Source organism: Falco peregrinus, chromosome 3, assembly GCF_023634155.1.
Source record: "Falco peregrinus isolate bFalPer1 chromosome 3, bFalPer1.pri, whole genome shotgun sequence".
NCBI lineage: Eukaryota > Metazoa > Chordata > Aves > Falconiformes > Falconidae > Falco > Falco peregrinus.
In genome coordinates this window covers 61,610,579-61,629,539 of record NC_073723.1, presented here as the reverse complement: position 1 = coordinate 61,629,539, position 18,961 = coordinate 61,610,579, and the positions used below count along the sequence as shown (strand labels likewise).

The 18,961-nt window shown below is 39.3% G+C and overlaps 1 protein-coding gene and 1 long non-coding RNA gene across 4 annotated transcripts in view; one reads left to right on the top strand and one right to left on the bottom strand.

Annotated features, from left to right (window-relative positions):
• Positions 1-330: 330 nt before the first annotated feature.
• Positions 331-14,918, bottom strand: NDUFV2 (NADH:ubiquinone oxidoreductase core subunit V2). The gene is made up of 8 exons (XM_055800843.1): positions 14,738-14,918; positions 12,801-12,866; positions 6,926-6,988; positions 6,727-6,843; positions 4,964-5,132; positions 2,737-2,846; positions 1,766-1,842; positions 331-884 (listed from the first exon to the last, which is right to left on the bottom strand). The coding sequence occupies exons 1-8, from the start codon at positions 14,777-14,779 to the stop codon at positions 791-793; spliced, it is 738 nt and encodes a 245-aa protein (XP_055656818.1). The 5' UTR covers positions 14,780-14,918; the 3' UTR covers positions 331-790.
• A 111-nt stretch (positions 14,919-15,029) lies between these two features.
• Positions 15,030-18,961, top strand: part of LOC114012574 (uncharacterized) — a 28,208-nt gene continuing 24,276 nt past the window's right edge. For 2 of the 3 annotated variants that reach the window (XR_003555119.2, XR_003555118.2), the window contains exon 1: positions 15,030-15,171. This is a non-coding gene — a long non-coding RNA (uncharacterized LOC114012574). Of the gene's footprint in view, positions 15,187-18,961 lie in introns of all 3 variants that reach the window. The other variant, XR_003555121.2, reaches the window with a different exon arrangement.

Below are 18,961 nucleotides of genomic sequence, written 5' to 3'. Positions count from 1 at the left end.
AGTCAATTCAACTTTGTATTGGGAGGAATACCTCAATTTCACACAGATTTCTTAAAAGTAGCTGATACACAGCAGTAAGGTCAGAGAAGGATCTGTGATCTAGTTTCATATATTACGCTTACGCATGTATTAAAGTGCCCCCAACTGCATACCTTGGCTGTATTGAGTGAATTTGTACAGGAAGTTGTTTCTTGTTGCTGTACATTCTTTTAGTAGATTACTACCACTATATGGTTGGAGGTTTTTTGTAACAAAAAAAGGTAATTTTCTCATTTTTCCTGGCCACTGAATGGTGACTCAAGAAGAACCACTTCTTACTGAACATACCAGTTTGTTTTTTTTTAAATGCAGCTTGGATCTCCTTTCCCATTTTTTAATAGTTTTTGAATTGCAATTAAAAGTAAACTGTGATGAAGTTGTGACAGATAATTTCCTTTCAATTTGTTTCATTATGCGTTTACCAGATTTGTAATTTAGTCAGTTTTAATGCTTTGTCAAAGAACCTTAGAAAAAAAGTGGAAGGAATTTTCAATGACAGATCAAAAGATGCAGCTTTCACCTCTCAGTGACCATAAGTGGACTCTCTTAGCGAGTCACTTTACAGAACCACTTTTCTTATAATCCAAAATTACGATTATGCTTTACAGGAGTTAAAACCACAGCAAGTAAGATACACTATTTGCTGTTGCATTCTTCATTTTTTAAAAAAAGTAATAGCACATACATCACTTTACTGAGATTAAAGTTACTTTATTATTTTTAGACAGTTCATTTTGTATTACAAAAATCCTTAGAGGTCAGCTCGAACTCCAAAGCCTGGTCCTTTGGGTGGTTCAGTCAAAGAAGTAAGGCCACCAGCTGGCTCACAAGAAAAACGTCCGCTCCTGAAAAATAAAAGCAGTTTTTTTCATTACTGGTATTGTTATAATCTCAGATACTATTTTAATCACTGGATAGAAGACAAGTTACAAAATCTGACTTAAGGCTGAAGCCACTTTTTTCTTTTCTTCCTATTCCTCCTTCAGAATGCTACTCTTAAATCAAAAGGATTCTAAATCAGGTAGTGACAAAGTCTTCTGACTGAAATGCAAGACAGGACCACTAGTTTTCTTTCATTTATTTGCAGGTTGGCCAGCCAACACATGATGTTGATCCCAGTAATACCAAAGGCAGTATCCAATTGTATCAGTGATTTTTGTTAGTGATGCTTCCCTGTGTTTGGAAACTGTACCTGTTTTAAGATTGTTCTTGTATTAAAAAAAAATTATAGAATCAACAGGAATAGCTAACACGTTCAAGTCAAATTAATTCCACCATCACATAAGCATATGTGTAGTTGGGCTAATAAAGAACAGTGGGAAATAACTGATAAGAAAAGTTCAGAAATAATAACACTTTAACAAACTCACTGTCTGTTTTTTGTCAGAAATAAAAAAAACCCCAAGCAACCAACAGGCATTTGTTGATTTAAATGATCAAGACAAAAAAAATTTCCAACAGGTGATATCATTCACCTGTTAAGTACTAAGCCAAGTCAGAGTTGATGTTTTCACTCCTCCAGTCAGTCATCAATAACATCAAAATTCTCAGTTCTTTCCTGTTCCTTTTGGCTTTGAATGTATAGAAAGGCACAGAAAGCATGCCATTCTGTTCAGTAAATTAATGCTTTTTAGCTGTAGGTTGTGAACTGAAATCACTGGAACAGGAATTTAGTTTCTGAAAAGGATCAGGCTTCAATTGATTAGCCAGTATTATACAAATATACCTCGGGCCAGGTTTAGGAACTTTCCCAGCCTTTAGTTCATCAATTATGTCTTCAATATCTTTGGGTGTCAAATCTTCCTGTAAAAAAAAGTAAAATAAATCATCAACCAACCACCACTGACAAAACAGAAAAATAGTCAGCAATTGTGCTAACTGCAGCATTCAAAATTGTGCTCTTAGGTGTTAACCTAGCATAGGTAATTCTGATCCTGTCCATTAACACACATACTGGTTTAAACAATAAGGAAAATGAAAAAGCCTACTGTCATTTTAACGTGAAAAATTTGTTTTACATATAGTTGCAGAAGCTATGTTAAAACTTAACAGTGTTGATGTGGGTCCCCTCTAACATTGGTTTGTGTTTCCAGCTTCCTTGGTACATTAGTGAGCTGGATCTCTGCCTACACACTATACACGTGCTGTTGCATGTACTGCAAAATAGGGTCAGCTGTGATAAAAAAATGTGGATACAGTTCAAGAGAACAGTTCTGAAAATATTAGTCAGACCAATAACTTGCTTTTTTAAAGAATATTTAAATATTTAGATTCAGTCAATACATTAACTCCTTTGGTCTGATGGCATCTAAATGAGTCATAATAATTCCAGAAGTTCAAAAATAGCGTTAAACCAGTCCACGCTTTCTAACAGACTGCTTTAAAGCACATTTAAAGGCTTATCAAATACCTATTTAAAAATTCCAGATTATTGGCAGACCACTACCACCAAAAATATATTGTCCCACTTGTATAAATCAAGACAGTAACTGAAAGGAAAAATACACTGACACACTGTGATACAGATGAAGTGTTCTAGGAAGGGTCCAAGAAACTAAAAGATGCCCTAGGTTGTAACATTGTCCCTGCCAATAGGAATCTGAAGTAACTGACCAAAACTTCACAATCTGAAACATGTGATAGTACAGGTAACCCAGCAAAAAAGTTTAACCTTTAAAAAGGGAATGTAATACTTACATAGTAATTGTCGTTTATTTGTACCATCGGGGCATTTACACAAGCACCTAGACATTCCACTTCTATCAGCGTGAAGAGTTTATCCGGTGTGGTTTCCCCAACTTTTATACCTAAACCAATAAAGAATACTAGGTTCAGCAATGCTTATTGAACGAGTTTAATAAAGCACGAATTTAAGTACTCCATAGACTTCTCATTACTTGTAGTTTGGCCTTAAACATTTGCATAGTTAAGTCCCCTTAAATACGTCCAACATGTTTCCATTAAAAATTCTAATAAACTGTGAAGTCTGTTTTCAGATACATTTCTGAGACCTCATTTACAGGTCTGCAGGTATGATTTATTAAAAATAACTATGAAATGACAATTCTAACAAACAGAACAGCTCTACTCAGGAACATTTTTAGTAATCCATGCAATAGAATCGAAAAATAGGGAAAACATAGCTTTCACATGCCGATACGAAATATGTTAATATGCAGTGCTGAGTATTAAATTCCCAAATAAACAGATCCAAGCATTAACATTGTTAGCTACAAATTCATAAACAAGTTCCAAATTTATACACAAAGACTCATTTATGCAGCAACTCTGTAAACATAAGTTAACTTCATGACACACTATTGTTGTAGCGATACAGAACCTCCCCAGAGGGCAGGTTAGCTGGAATAACATCTCAGAATCTGATCTTGACAAAATATTCCATGGAAGGAAGAATGCTGAAAGCAGTTTTCCTCCATAGTTGGGTGTGTGTGTGTGGAGTGGGGGACTAGTAAAAGTCTTAAGGAAGGTCTGTGTCTCAGTAAGAGCTACACAATTAATCCTTAATGCTTCAATTTCTCAAGCTTAAGAGTTTCAGTTAAAATTAAGCTACCTTTGCAGTAACAGACTTAAGACAAATTTAATCTAAATATGCCTTTTCCAGACAACAGAATATATGAAGTGCAAGATAACAAGCAGCTGTTCTGCAGCTCTTACCACAGTGATTCTTAGGAAATGTTAGCACAGATTGTGCCTTCATAGAAGTGGAAATGTTGTTAGTTGCTGATCTTACCCCCTCCGCATGACCACCTAAGGATGAAAAAACCCCACAACCAAAGCCAACCCACACACAAAACCCATGAGCTCTCCTTGTATCTCGTATGATGCAGTACTCTCAATTGACTTTTTCCATGGAGAATACTTAAGGTATATTAACATCACGTTGGCCATCAAGAGGAACCTTGACAGGCTAGAAAGACGGGCCTGTGTGAACATCATGAAGTTTAACACAGCCAATCCCTAACATGGATGCAGGCTGGGCAATGAGTGGATTGAGAGCAGCCCTGAGGAGAAGGACTTGGGGGTACTCATGGATGAAAGACTGGACATGACTCAAATGTGGGCTCACAGCCCAGAAAGCCAACAGAATCCCGGGCTGCATTGAAGCATGACCAGCAGGTTGAGGGAGGTTATTCTGCCCCTCTACTCAGGTCTTTGCAAGACCCTATCTGGAGTACTGCGTTCAGTTCTGGGGCCTCACAATATAAGGAGGACGTGGGCCTGTTGGAGCAAGTCCAGAGGAGGGCCACACAAAAATGATCAGGGAGCTGGAGCACCGCCACCCCACCCCCCTGCATGAGGACAGGCTGTGGGAGTTGGGGTTGTTCAGCCTGGAGAAGAGAAGGCTCCAAGGAGACCTTATAGTGGCCTCCCTTTATGTCTAGTGGAAGGTGTCCCTTCCCACAGCAGGGGGGTTGGAACTAGATGATCTTTAAGGTCCCTTCCAACTCAAACCATTCTATGGTTCTATCACCTTATATAAGTAAAAAAACCCTCACAAACAACTTTTATACAGCATATACCTTAAAATCTTACTTCACATATAAAAAAGTACCCCATAGCATTCAAAGTCCTCTCCTATATACGGGATAGGGCTTACTTTCTCAGTCCAGAGTCATACTAGAATAATGTATTTCCTGGCAAACTGCCCTTAAAACCACTTTAAGACCACTGAATGGTGCTCCAGACAATGGTCTTTTCTGCTCTACTGCACTGAAATTATTAAAAATAAAGAATAAATGCCAAATCTGAAATGTGAAGTGTTTAGTGCCTGTTTTCCAATTATTTCACTCTATAATTTCAATACTATTGCTCTGTCCCCACCATATGAAAAAATTTACTTCAGTATCATTAAGCAAAGGTAAAAAAAAAAAATCACAAAAAGTATTATAAATTCGTGACATACCAAGTTTCTTCTTAATGGCTTCTAAAATACTATCAGAATCTCGCAGCATGCAAGGCGTGGTAGTGCAGACCTGAATATGGTATTTCCCAACAGGTTTGCGATTATACATTGTATAGAAGGTTGCCACTTCATATACTCTCATGGGAGGCATTTCTAAAATTTCAGCAACCTGTAACAAGGGGAAAACAGACACTATATTGAATTCTCACAGGGCATTAGTAAAGGCATTTAACACACCATTTCAGTAAAATCACCTGTCCTCTGTTGGTAATGGATAAAGGAGAGGAAGGAGATGGGTATCAAAGCACAACTGTATTCAAGTGCCAAGAAAAAGCACTTGAGTTACTCTGATTGGAGTCACCCAGCTCGAGCACAAACTTGGTCACTAAGGCACAGATTAGCAGTGTGGAGTTCAAGGCAATTCCCCTCCAGCATCTAGCACCATGCACAAGCAGATGTGAGGAGTCAGCTGGGTTCTAGCTTTCACTGCCACCTCCAGCTCATACTATACTTCTCCTTTGCTGTATGAATGAACAAATTTGTATGAATCTGCTTGCACTAACCCACATAGGACTTTTTTGTTATGGGATACTTACAGGCTGGCACTAGCTCACCCAATTCAGATACAGCAGGTGTGTCTCAGGTTCTGCGACACACCAGGGCTGGCCCAAGAAACACCAGAACTGCATCTGCAGGTTGGCATCACAGTGAAGCACAATCTCCAGGAAGCCAGTTCTGGTGCAAGTATCCCTGACCTCATTAACCTGGAACCCTGGCAAACTGCTCAGGTTGAGAACTGGCTCTGTTTTCAAAAGGGTAACTGTTTTACGTTCCAGTCTCTATAGCAGACAAGTAACAAGCCATGGAAAATATCTGTTCACTTAAAAAAATATCTTAAGATTATTTACTCTAAAATATAGTATCAATCCAAAACTGAAATAAACAAAAATACTTGCCCCATTCAGTAGTAATGGGGATTTGAGGCTTTATGTTACACTGTAGAAACAGTTAGCAGATATGTTGCCCTTCCCTAAATGTGCACTTAACTCCTTCAATAATTTCTATAACACTGACACTCAGCACATCTTGATTGCATTTAACACTTTTCACTTTAAAACTGATATGCCAGATTGCACCACAAAATAGGACAGATTTATTGATATGAATATAAACCAGAAATTTTTATTTCTTGGTATCTGATTACCGTCATGCAACCTGTCACCTCAGAGCAGTGTAGTTGCTTGCTTATTTTGAAACCATTTTAATATATAACTTGGTAAGTCTTCTGGGCACTTTCTGTGAGGCATTATACAACACTCATGACACATACTACACTAACACTGCTCTGCAGAAGCCTTTACGGGCCTAGAGTACAATCCTAGCAATGCATGTTGTGCCACTGATCTGGGAGGAGAAAAACTCCATTGTTCTTTTCTTCTTTCCCCAAATTCAGCAGTGAACCAAATCTTTCAAGTTTCTGTTCCTACTTGCAGGATGATTCTGGGAAAAGCGCCTATCTAAACAGGGCTCATGTAATTTTTCTTCTGTCTGCAATTTCTAGCAATGAGCTAACATTATGTAAACAACAGAGCCCCCAGTTTTCTGCATTAGTCTTCCCTTTTATTTTTTAAAACATATTCTCATAGGAAATTCTCACAATTCTATACCACATGTAAATTCCTACACTAGTATACTAATATTATAGCAAGATATTTAAAGAAAACAGTATTATTCTGCTTGAAACACAATTAATTACCAAATACCTTGTTCATAGCTGATATGGGCAACCATCCATGCTGTCTTTGCGCCAAATCTAGTACTGCCATGACAGCTGCAGACTTATGTCCCCCTGGGTAGTTGTTTATGATTGCTTCTATTCGCTTTTTAAAGGGAAAGAGGGAAAAGGTATCAGTACTGATGTGAAGACAAAGTCTGTGTATTTAACTTTGTTTGTCTGCATACCTTTTGGTTTTCAGGTGTGAACTCAAATGGAGTATCTGGATTATTTTCAGGACTATCTCTGTGCTTCAGAAAAAGAAAAAAAATGTGTAAACATAGGGATTGTCGAAATTATTCAGGACAGATTTACTGTTGTAAAGTATCTTCTCATTAGACAGTTACAGTTGAGTAGCTTGGGTAAAACCAATATATTCCAGATAAAAATTTCATAGTACTCAAATGATTAAATATCTCTGGGAAAGTTATCAAAAATACTGATAATTATTTCATCACTCAAAAATAATGACTTATTCCTCTTATTTCCTATTCAAAAAATTATTTCCTGAGGAATACAGTGTTATCAAAATATACATTTTTTTAAACACTGTTAATACAGTTTGGCAATTATGTTCAAATTCATCTCGGGTAGATTAAGAGTCCTCCGGTTAATACCTTAATAAACAGCAAGGGACTAACACAACAGCCCATTTTTTCTTTTCCCGTGAGACATTAACTATAAATACTCTAAAATTCATCAAGAAGCTTACTATGCAACTAAAATGTTTGCACATTCAAACACATTATTAATTCATTTTAACATCAACTTTTGATTTGTATTGGATTTAAACATTTTAATTTTAGATACAATTCTGAATCAGAATGGAAGAAGCAGAATTTTGAATTAAGATTTCCAAAATAAGATACTCTATCATACTGTTTTTAAGGTGGTCTTCTAAGGAAACATCAAACTGAAATTAGTTCTTCTATTTTCAGAAAATAGAAATTTGGAAGTCTTGAAGAAAGTTGACATTTTCCTGTAATAAAATCTTAGTTCTGATGAAAATCCTTATCCACCAAAGAAACTTCCTGCACAAAAATTTCAGTTATCTCTAAGCAGCTCATTATGGTATCCTTGAAATAATCACAGCTAAGCTTCATTCCAAACTTTATAATTTTCAAATTGAGAAAGTTTGAGGAAAGTACAAGTTATACCTGAGGCTTGATGTTAAAAGTAATCCACAACTACCTAATAATAAAAGCTTTAAAAGTATATTTAGGAGAAAGAAACCCACTCCACTGACTTTGATCATTATCTCAAGTAACCTAGGGTGATTTTGCAGTTTCCACACTGCATTCTATTAAGCAGCAAAGGATTTAATGAAATTTTTTAACATTGCAAGATACTTACCTACTGAAAGACCATCATCAGTGCAGAAATGAAAGTATGTATGGTCCACAGCTATTCCTGGACTTAGAAATTTTAATATGGAATTATCGAAAAACTTAACTTCAATTACATCTGTTGGGTCTAGTGAGAGATTCCCTTTGCTTATCCTGCCTATATCCTGGAGCAGACAGTACTACTGCCATCATCAACTGGAGAACATGTATCCCTACTACAGTTCCAAGTCAAATATAAAACTACAGTCAATATACACTTCTCCACCAAGGCTGACTTCCCCCTAGTAACAGGAATTACAGAAAGATAACCAATTCCCTTTACAAATATTTTATGAAGTATGAATTAATTGTCTATTGTGTGGTCTACAAGACAACATAAAACAGGTTTTAGGAACACAATTGCCATTTTTTTATACTGACCCTTCCAGATAAAGGATTTGAGTCCTTGTATTTAGTGTTAGTGGGTTGATACCAATTTTAATGAAAGTTCCTCCATCAGCAATTTTTTGCTAAAAACTGATAGTAAATACTGTGCAACTTTCAATTTTTTTCCCCTTACAGATCTGTTCTGCAACTACACAGACCAAATACAAGGGGATAAAGGATAAGTATTTCCATAACTTAACTTTTCCTTCTCAAATCTGCATGCCCGTTTTATTTCAGGCTGCTAGTCTGCTTTCCATAGCTATTTCATACAGTTACAATTGTACTTGATCTGAATTTGTTTTCAAATAAGTATATTTATTAAAATCTTCTTGTCTAGAACAGCTGCTCCTTTCAGTCTATCATCTCTAAACTGATATCCTTAAATACCCTACAAGTGAAAAGGAATAATAAATACTTTATATCAGAAGCTGGTTTGTCACAGTCAGTTCTGTGCAGCAAGGCTCCAAGATGCACTGTAAAAGCTACAGCACAGGTGAACACTGAATACGATCATATCACCTTGTTTATTGAACACTGAATACGATCATATCACCTTGTTTATTGAACACTGAATACGATCATATCACCTTGTTTATTCTCCATTCTAAGTGGGCTTCACCCAATTCTGTGCTGTGGTAAGTTTCATAGTTTTCATCCAGAGTTTACAGAGTTCTAGGCTTAGCAAGCTGTTAGGAATTTGTCAGTCACCTTTTCCCTAGTCTTCCATTTGTATGATTTATCAGAGACCTGCACGATCTCACTTACTTCTAAATGGCGAGTGCATTTCTGCCTTTTTTTAGGCTATAGATTCTGCAGAGAAAGATCACAATTCAGGACATAGTACTGGAAAAAATACTGTCTTAAATCACAGAGTGGTTGAGGTTGGAAGGGACCTCTGAAAGTCATCTGGGCCAAACCCCCCTGCTTAAGCAGGGCCACCCAGAGCTGCTTACCCAGACCATGTCCAGATGGCTTCCGGACCTTCTGTGGAAACTCCACAACCTCTCTGGGCAACTTGTCCCAGTTCTTGGTCACCCTCACATTAAAAAAGTGTTTCCTGATGTTCTCTGAGGCTGTCACTGGTCCTGTCACTGGGCATCACTAAAAAGAGCCTGGCTCTACCCTCAGTGCACCCTCCCTTCAGGTATTATGGACATTAATAAGATCCCCACTCCCTCAGCCTTCTCTAACAGACCAGCTCTCTCAACCTTTCCTCATCTAAGAGATGCTTATAAAAAGAAACAAGATATATTAAGGCTTCCTCCATACACAAACTAAATACAATTACATATATGCCAACTACAGCAGTTTCTTGAAATGCAAGGTCAAACTCTATCCACACATTTTTTCCGATACCCTTTCACGCGCTCTGCAACTTCCTGAAGTCTTACACAATAGGTTTTGATTCCATGCATAGCTTTACTGTATCATATTTGTATTGCAGCATCCAGCCTAGACTACTTAAAAGTGTGAAAAATGCACTGAGAAGGCCTACCCAAGCCACGCTGTCCCCATAGATCACAGTACTCTCCCAGGGAAGGTACTAAGGCTGCTGGATGGTCATCTCACATTTTTTGCTACACCAACCTGGGCCATTTTATTTTTCTTTTTCAGTGATCTATTCATCTGCCTTTCTTGACACAATTATTAAAGAGCACTGAAGAATTACAATAGAATAACTAGAATGATTTAGCTTTCATGTATACTGCAAAAAAGCTGGCTGAAATTTGACCTGTACCCTGCAGTGAATGCCAGTTAAAAAACACTGTAAATCAAAATGGTCTGCATGGTCTGCAGGGGAAATTATGTTTAGGGCAACAACCTATTAAAAGTCTGTATCAAATCAGCAATGAAAAGAAATTTACTACTTCTCCAAAGGGCAAGTATTCACTGTTCCAGCAGAACTCCACATATAAACCTCTTAATTTAAAGAACACTGGAAGTGCTCTCAGACCCAAGTAACTGACCATTTCACAAGTAACAAAAAATATAATTAGCAATTCTGTAACCTTCTCTACTGAATCCCTGTGCAGCCCTATGACAAAGGCAACATCAGGGCAGTTGATGTGTTAAGGAAACTCAGTTCATGTATTAAAACCCACAAAGTACAACAGTTAAGTTTAACCTCCTTTTAACAGCTACAAGTCAGGCAGAAGTCAAAGATAGAGAGGGCATGTTTAAAGAAAGAAAAATAACTATTATAAATAAAAGTATCTTTGTAATCAGGCCTTCCCTAACCATCAGAAATGATAGATTTGGAGCAGCCCTCATATTACTATGGGCAAACAATTTATCTAGTTTTGAATTTGATATGTTCTTTCTGGAGTGTGATCCAGCTGCCTGTGACGGCACCAGACTGAGTTTAATGGTTGAGAGAAAGTATCTTCTTGCTGTTTCAGAATAAAACGAGGTTTCAGTAGAAGTTCTCTTATCTCTGTACGTTTCTGATAAGATGTAAGGCAAAAACTTGCATGAAAAAAGTTTGCAAAGGGATACAGAGGCACAGAGATTAGAACTGCCTTTTAATACTAGATTTTAATTAGACCACCAGGTCCCCTGCTGTTACAAAACAAAGACACTGTATGCATTTCCCTTCCTCACATAGAGATTTCATACGTGGCAAGTGCAACAAGAAGCGCCAATATGCTTTGCAAGACAAAACAAAGACATTTGTGTGTAAACTGACATACAAAGAGGACCACCACAACAGGTTACAGCTATTCCCAGGTAAGCACACTATTCCTCCACAAGCGGTTCTTCACAGCCTTTGTTTGACCCTTTATCTGCTAAGACCTTTTTCATGTTGGGTTTTTTCCTCTAGAGAAATGGGACATGGACACACACACATGACCCATTTTCTGATTGTATACAAACAGCTACTGCTGATTAAAATAATGCCTTTAGCTCAAATCAGCAGGACTAGTTTCCCTTGAAATTTGCTCTGAAGGTTTTTATTGTAGTTAGGGCAACTACACACACACACACAATGACATCCAAATGTCTTCTTCCCATAGCCTTTTACTTCACAGAACAAATATTACCCTATTAAAAAAACTCAACACACACACAGAGAACAAGCCCCCACAAAAACAATTTCCTATGCTCTTCTAGCAAAAATCCTGTTGCAGAATAAAAATAAATTGATGCTATTAAATAAACAGTTGCAAATCACAAGAAACTAAAACAGACAACTTCACTTTTCTACTTTGCTTTCTGTTTTCAGGCTCCTCCCTCCAGCAAATAAGCCAGACACCAACATCCATTAGGGTACAAATGACACCTTTTGCCTGTCTTTACTAACCTCAAACTACATCTGAAGTTTCCTCAGTTGTCAGCCTACGTCGTTTCCTCTATCCCTTGAATACCAGCTCTCACTCTGTAAATCATCAATGCCTGCTCAGGTTTCTGGAAATGTATCCAAAGCATGTACTGTAATTCCATTAACTTCATCTTAATTTAAAAAGCTGTAGAAACAGCTGCATAAAGGCAACAACAACAAAAATCTGTTAAAAAATGCTGAGCATCTCCTTTCAAAGTTGTCAGTTTTGTACAGTGGTGATTTCTACCAACTGTTGGAAAAATCCCAAATTATTCAGCAGTTAAACTGCAGACTAGGTAAAGCTCTGAATGGAGCAGAACAGGACAGAACACACCTCTCTGAGATGCTTCTGGTTCTCTTCAGAGGTAGAGAGCCAACGCACGTGCTTTACACAGTTAAATTTGAGGGCTTTTTCTTTTTTGCAAGCACTATTACTATTTATAACTATTACGATAATGCCTAATGACCTCAATTATAAATCATTATGCAACATGTTATATCAAATATAATATAAACAAGAATTGCAAGAATTGCACTTTTCAACACCTGGTCCTAAGGGTAATTCTGCAGCAAATTTTAGAAATCAAGAAATTGTGCCTGCAAAAATTTTCATGAGCTTCAATTACAAACTCAATAAAAAAAGGAAACAAAACCTGTTTCATAATGAGATAAAAGTTTAAGCAAACTCTCATCTGCAATCACATACAAATGCTGCTAATATTACCATTACTATTAATAAAAGAGTTTTTACTATATAAGGAAAGAAACACAAGGCCAAATAAATAAGCAAGCCTTTTTGCTTCTCCGTCACAATTCTAATGAAAAGTTCTACTGGAAAAAACGCTTCTTCGCAAATGCCAGCAGGCTTCTATAGTAAATTTCTGCCCATCAAAAACTTTTAGGCAAATTAAAAAAGCATATGCCAAACTCTTCTTACACATCCCCCTTACAGTAAGGTAGAAAACTACATACCACAAATAAGGCTCCTCCACTGGCACTGCACACTGCTGTTCTATGTAAGTATCGGACTTGTCTTATCTACAAAGAAAATAGATAGTATTAATAGTTAATAATTTACATACTGCTAGTAGCTGCTTTCAGACCCAGCTTGATTTCTATTTAAGTGTAAGCCATTAATTCTACTGTCATCATTAATAATTTAAATCAACTCAAGAAGACTATTAACAGCTCTCCTGTACTATTAGGAGAACAAATTTCTTAACTCACCTTGACCATTTCAGACAATGTAGAAGTTAAAAGGATTTAACTTCAAACAGGTAACATTCTGCTACAGCTTAATTTATGATTTATGTGCCTTGAACAAATTCTTATCAAACATTTCATGAATAATTTTCCAATTTTTACATCACATACGCTTTAAAGTTTGCAAAAGCTACCATTACTACGAAGATTCTTCTCTACATTTACATGCTTCTTCAGGCATAAGAAGACAAACGTAAACACAAACATGAAATAACCACACACAGACCCATATGCAAGTTCTGTTCAGCTATTCTCAGTACTTTGTCTGGATCCATCATGACAAAACTGATCAAGAAAATTAATTTTACATAAATTTTTACATTGGATTCTAGATCAAGATTGAGATCCCTTCAAAGTGGAAATATAGCATATTAAAAAAAAAATATCCCTCAACTACTTAAGTTCTGTTACCATATACAATTTGTGGGACTTCCAAGTGGCTCAGCATCAAACTAGCAAAAATACAGTCACAGGGCCAGATTTGAAATACAAACCTAAGTACCAGGGAACTACAGCCCCTGCTCTTCTGTAAGAGCAACCTGATCTGGCTCAGTGTTTTCAGAAGCATGTCATGTAGTTTCACCTGCAGCATAGTTTCACATGATGGCTGCAGTCATACGATCAGTCCTTCCAGGAAGAAATTTACTGGATTGCAGTTGTGTGTTATATTGTACACATGCATTTCATCTTTGCTTTCTAGTTCTGGCTCATCTGAAAGCAGCAGCCAGGAAAGCAATTAATCTGCCATTTCTGTGTCAGAGGCCAAGATGAACTCTGGAATACCTGGGTAACTCTGTGGACTGCAGATCACTCCTGAGTGACAGGAGACCCTCAGTCTGTTGTCTTTTATCAACAGACTGAGGCACATCGAATGAACTGCACTGACATGCCAGTGTGACTGCCCTCAGTGAGCCAGACAGCGTATAAAATTCGGGCAAAAATCTTATAAGCCTTAGCAGAGCCTGCAAATACAACTGAAATTCTGCAGACAATGCTGAAAGGCGCATGTAAATGATGTGATGCTGTAGTATATATAACACACATGCGGCGCTCCTTCAAAAGGATGCACTTCAGATGGAAGCCCTTTATTCTATCCACAAATACTGCTCTGTTTTCAAGAACCCCACCTGTAAATTCCAGACTTGAAGACGAACTAAGATGAGCCCCCGTTTTCTGCACTGGCCTAAAGGATTTCAACTGGCGTGAAGGGCTGCTCAGGACCGAAAAACAAACCAAGGGGCTTCCTTCCCGTGGTTAGTCTTACGTACGCCAAGTCGGAAGTTTTATTCCCGCTTGGGAAGCTTTCCAATAACCTGCAATCGGCACCGAGCAGTCGCTGCTGGAGCCTCTGTCACTCGAGGCAGGGAGCGCCCCTGCAGAGCCGGCCGAGCAGCTCCGGCAAGCACCGGGGCCGCCAGGGCGAGGGAGACAGCCGGCACCGGCGCCCTCCCACCGTCGGCACCGGGCCTCTCTTCCCGAGGCCCCGCGCCACGGCGGCCCCCGCCCGCCCGCCCACCGCGAGGGCAGCACCGGCCCCGGCCCCCACCCCGCGGCCTCCCACCCCTCCCGCGGCCTCCTCCAGCCGAGCGGGCGCCCTGCCTCGGCCGGCGGGGCCAGACGCGTGGCCGCCGCTGCCTCCCCCTTACCGAGCGTGTGGCCGCGGCCCGCAGGGCAGCGCACAGGAACATGGCGCCGGCGGCAGAAACGGCGACCCCCGCCCGGCCGCGCTCTCCTTGAGGCCTACCCGCGCCCTCCGCGCCGCCCAAGGAGACCCGCCCCGCGCATGCGCCGGCCCGAGGCGCCCGGGTGCGCGCGCGTGCCCGCTGAGCCGGCCGCTCCGGCGGGAGCGCGCGGCGGCGGTTGGCGGTCGGGCCGCGGGCCGGGCCCGGTGCGGCCGCTCGGCCACAACGCGGCGGCTGCGGCCGGCGGGGCTCCCCCGGCGGGGACGGCGCTGCCTGCTCTGGAAGAAGTCACGGCCTGCCCCTCCTGCAGCCTGCGGTTCCTGTCCTGCAGAGCGGGAGCGTCTGGGTCAAAGAACGGAGGGAACCCGCAGGGTCTGTGAGAGAACGTTCGGTGAATTGTGAGTTTCTGTGACGTACATCAGCGTGAAAAAAAACCAGTTCCTTCGGAAGCAAGGACCTGAAATAAATAAGGGGAAACTGCAGAAACTGTTGAGGTTTTTTTGGTCCTGTTTTCCTCCTTTCTACCCAGTTCTGTTGATCGGGGTACTGAATGTTGGCACTGCTTGCATCTCTGTTTTGACCTCCCTTGACCGGAAGAAACAAGACTGAACGTTTGCTTGTCTTCTTGGCCTTTGGTGAACACTCTCATTTCACTGTGTAATCCAGTGAACACAGTAGAAATGTTGGAACTGAAAAAGATCTAAGTAACAGGTTTTTGGATGCAGCATGCTGTTAGAAACTTTGGTCCATCCTTGTACAGACACCTTATCATTCAGGTCTGGCAACGAGGAGCGCAAATGTGTCTGTCACTGTAAAATAAATTCACGTTTTTCAAATAACAGCTAAGAAGGAAGTGTTTTATACCGATGAGTACTCAGCATTGCAGATTGCAAAGCATCAGCTGATGTTCCAACATCTCTTACCATGGCCGCCTCCTCTCTGAGGAGGCATCTCCTCTGCATTCCCCACCCTCTCTACCCTGGCTCTCAGTGGTGAGCCTTACTACAGTCATGCAGTGCCCAGTGAAAATCTATCCATGTATACTTTACTTCTGCAAAAATTGTGGTTTTTGATTGATGATATAGTATCAAGTACTTTTAGTAAATACATGCTAAAACAAAAATTCAGCTTTCCTTACTGTGTTTTCCTTCATCCAAAATGCTAACTTATTTTTCATGTGCTTATTTATGTTGAAACACTCTTTTTTACTTCATACGAACATTCAGAAAGGCTGGATTAACTACACTAGAGCGAACTGAATTTTATTAAAAAGGTTTCATGACTACATTATGGATTTGAACCGACAAAATGATCTATCAGGGCAGTTGTTGGAACTAAAGGCCAGGTTACATGGAACCACAGCGGCTATGCCTGTGTAGTTGCACCTGGAGGGCCCCTGTAGAGAGAGACCTGTGCATGTGATGAGACAAGAGCCCCAGTGTATCTCAACAGCCCAAAACACTAAGCAATGCACATGCTAGAACAGTTTAAGATACTACTCTTTCAGACAGTTGCATACATACAGACAGACATGCATGTGTATGTGCATGTATATATTTGGCAGCTGTTATTGTAATTAATGTCCTTTTAACATTGCCATTTGCACAGATCAGGTAGGATGTGGTGCTAGCTCTCTGGTTAGATTACATTTGGGTTTACTGTAGTCAGTGGTTGTCTTCCTGTGCCTTATTCATTTCCTCAGTGCTGCAAGCTACTATCAATATTTGTAATTTAAGTGCTGCTACTGGTATTTGACATTTTCATTGATTTGTTTTCACTAATTGTTTAGTTGCTTATAAACCTCATTTTTGTACTTGTATACTACCCTGAGATGAATTCTTAAAACACTTAAAAGACTGACTAAAGCAGAGCAAGTATAACGGTGCAGCCATGTTCAAGCACAGATTACAGATTCTGTAGCTAAGCCAAATTTTTATATTGTGTTGAGAATCAGCCCTAAGCATACAGTCTAAGAATAGCAAAGGCCATGTATGATTAGATACAGGGACTGTTCCTGTGCAGATAAATTAATAGGCATTCATTTTGATAGTATAAAATATAAAATCACAGTATTTTATTAATTGTATGTTAGGTCAACGTGCATTTTTCATTTGAACTTCATAAATGTGTTACTAGACAAATAAAAACAAAGGATTTAGAAGCATTTGTAATGTAAACTCAATCAATTTATCAAATGGCATTACTAAAAAACCAGTGTGGCCTCAAATGGGAGTCCAGTATCTGCAGTGATACGCAGACTTGCCCATTGCTTTTTGCATTCTGCCTTCTTCGTGCACTGAACCGAAGTGCCAAAGTCCTGCCCATGCAGGGCTGCAGCGTGTGCACATGACTGCTCAAACTGCCAGTGATAGCTAAGAGGGTCTTTTGTGGACCACAATGATTTGAGACAACTCCTTTTCCAGTGTGACCCATCAATAAGGGAAGGTGCACCAAGGAGAAAAAGACTCCCTGTGTTTTGACGAGGGTCTGGAAATGCAGAAGATGATGTACTCATGCCTGTGCCACCAATAGGGCAGGTGTGCAAGGATGGCTGAGGAATGGCCAGACCACCTCTTTCTGTAACCTTGCACTCTGTCCCCAGCCTCCTCACAAGCTCTAATTGCATGGATTAGTAAGGAAAAGATGGAACATGCTGTTGTTTTCTGCAAATGTAGGCTAGACAATTATTCTTGCAATCAAATAATTATTTACTGTGTCACTGGATTTCTTTATTAGTATCCATTATGCCAAATAATTGCTTTCAGGCTTTTGTTTTAAATGGAAATATACCAGGGATATTTAATGACTGTTACATTACTTTCCATCTTCAAATAAAAAAATAAACAAATTGGCTTTCATTAACCATCAATCCATTATTTATGTACAGGCATTTGCTGTGTATTTGCTGACATCCAAAAGCAGTACTTCCAGCCATAGCGGTACAAGTAATATTAAGCAATCATACTTGAAACGATTCAATTTTTATTATTTTATGATACATGCTCTCACATTAAGTAATGTAAATAGTAAGTAATTTGCAGTGTAGGGACTGTGAATGTTGACAAGCCATTTGAAGAGATTCTTCTGAAAACAGGTCATCTGGAAAGAACATAAACACTACCAATGGTATCAGAAGCTTCTTATCACATTAAAACACCTTCAATCAGCTCTGCTGTCAACTATGTAAAAGAAAAAGAAAAAAAGAAAAGCCTATTAAGATCCTTCTGGCACCTCAGAACATTAGTATGTTCATATCTAACCAGTACAGTGATCTATTTTAGGAAGTGTGAAAACACAGGGGACAAACAGAAGAGACCGTATTAAATAATTAAGACCTAGAAACATTGGAAAAAAAAACATTCTAAGTTGCAGTCTTCACATTGCAACATTGTGTAGAAAATTGGCTTATATACCCATCAGTGTTGCAGATGAAAAAGTGTTGCTATCCTTGTGATAGATTAGATTTAATTAATCAAAAAAGGATATGTACTACAGAGCAAAATTAGTGTAAAGTATGATCTGAGACCCATTTCTGTAAGCAAAGTAGAGACAAAGTGGACAATGAAGCCTGCTTGGTTAACACACTCGCCTGAGAACTGTAAATATTAGAATAAGCATTTATTAGCATCACAGAAGTAACTCCTGAAACAAAAGATGACTGTGTGAGTAATGTTCAGATTGTACATGGAACCACATCTGCAGAACTATTTTCTTCTGAGAAATAACTGCGGAACGATAGAGAGTGGAAAGAAAATGAGAAGGCACATTGCAACGTGGAAAAAAAACCAGCCCACAATTACTTAGCCACAGTGCTGAATAATAATTAAGAGCCAAACTGGAAGTGAACACCAGGGAATACTGCTGTAGGAGGAGGTTGTCTGGGATGATAACAGTCCTTACTATACCAGAGCAACCTGGAAGGTGTAGTAGGTGTTCGAGCCTCTGAAAAGATGTTATAAAGAAGAAGCATGATGCTGCCATGGGCAACTGGCCATATCTTCTGTGCTGGTGGAAAGTGGTATAGTTGCGCTGATTGAGAGAGGACGGAACCGATTTTCCTCATCCAAACATCAGGCCCAGTAGATTGCGAGATATGAGCTTTCACAGCCCGTTGTATGCAACAAACATATTTAATTTCTTTTGTTGATAATCACTTTGCTTCCATGGCTTGAGTACTAGAGATGATAA

Coding starts and splice junctions, on each gene's coding strand:
- NDUFV2 (XM_055800843.1), bottom strand. CDS start 14,779: ATGTTCCTGTGCGCTGCCCTGCGGGCCGCGGCCACACGCTCG. Junction 12,867..14,737: donor GGGCCGCGGCCACACGCTCG/GTAAGGGGGAGG, acceptor TTTTCTTTGTAG/ATAAGACAAGTCCGATACTT. Junction 6,989..12,800: donor GTGGAGGAGCCTTATTTGTG/GTATGTAGTTTT, acceptor CTTTTTCTGAAG/CACAGAGATAGTCCTGAAAA.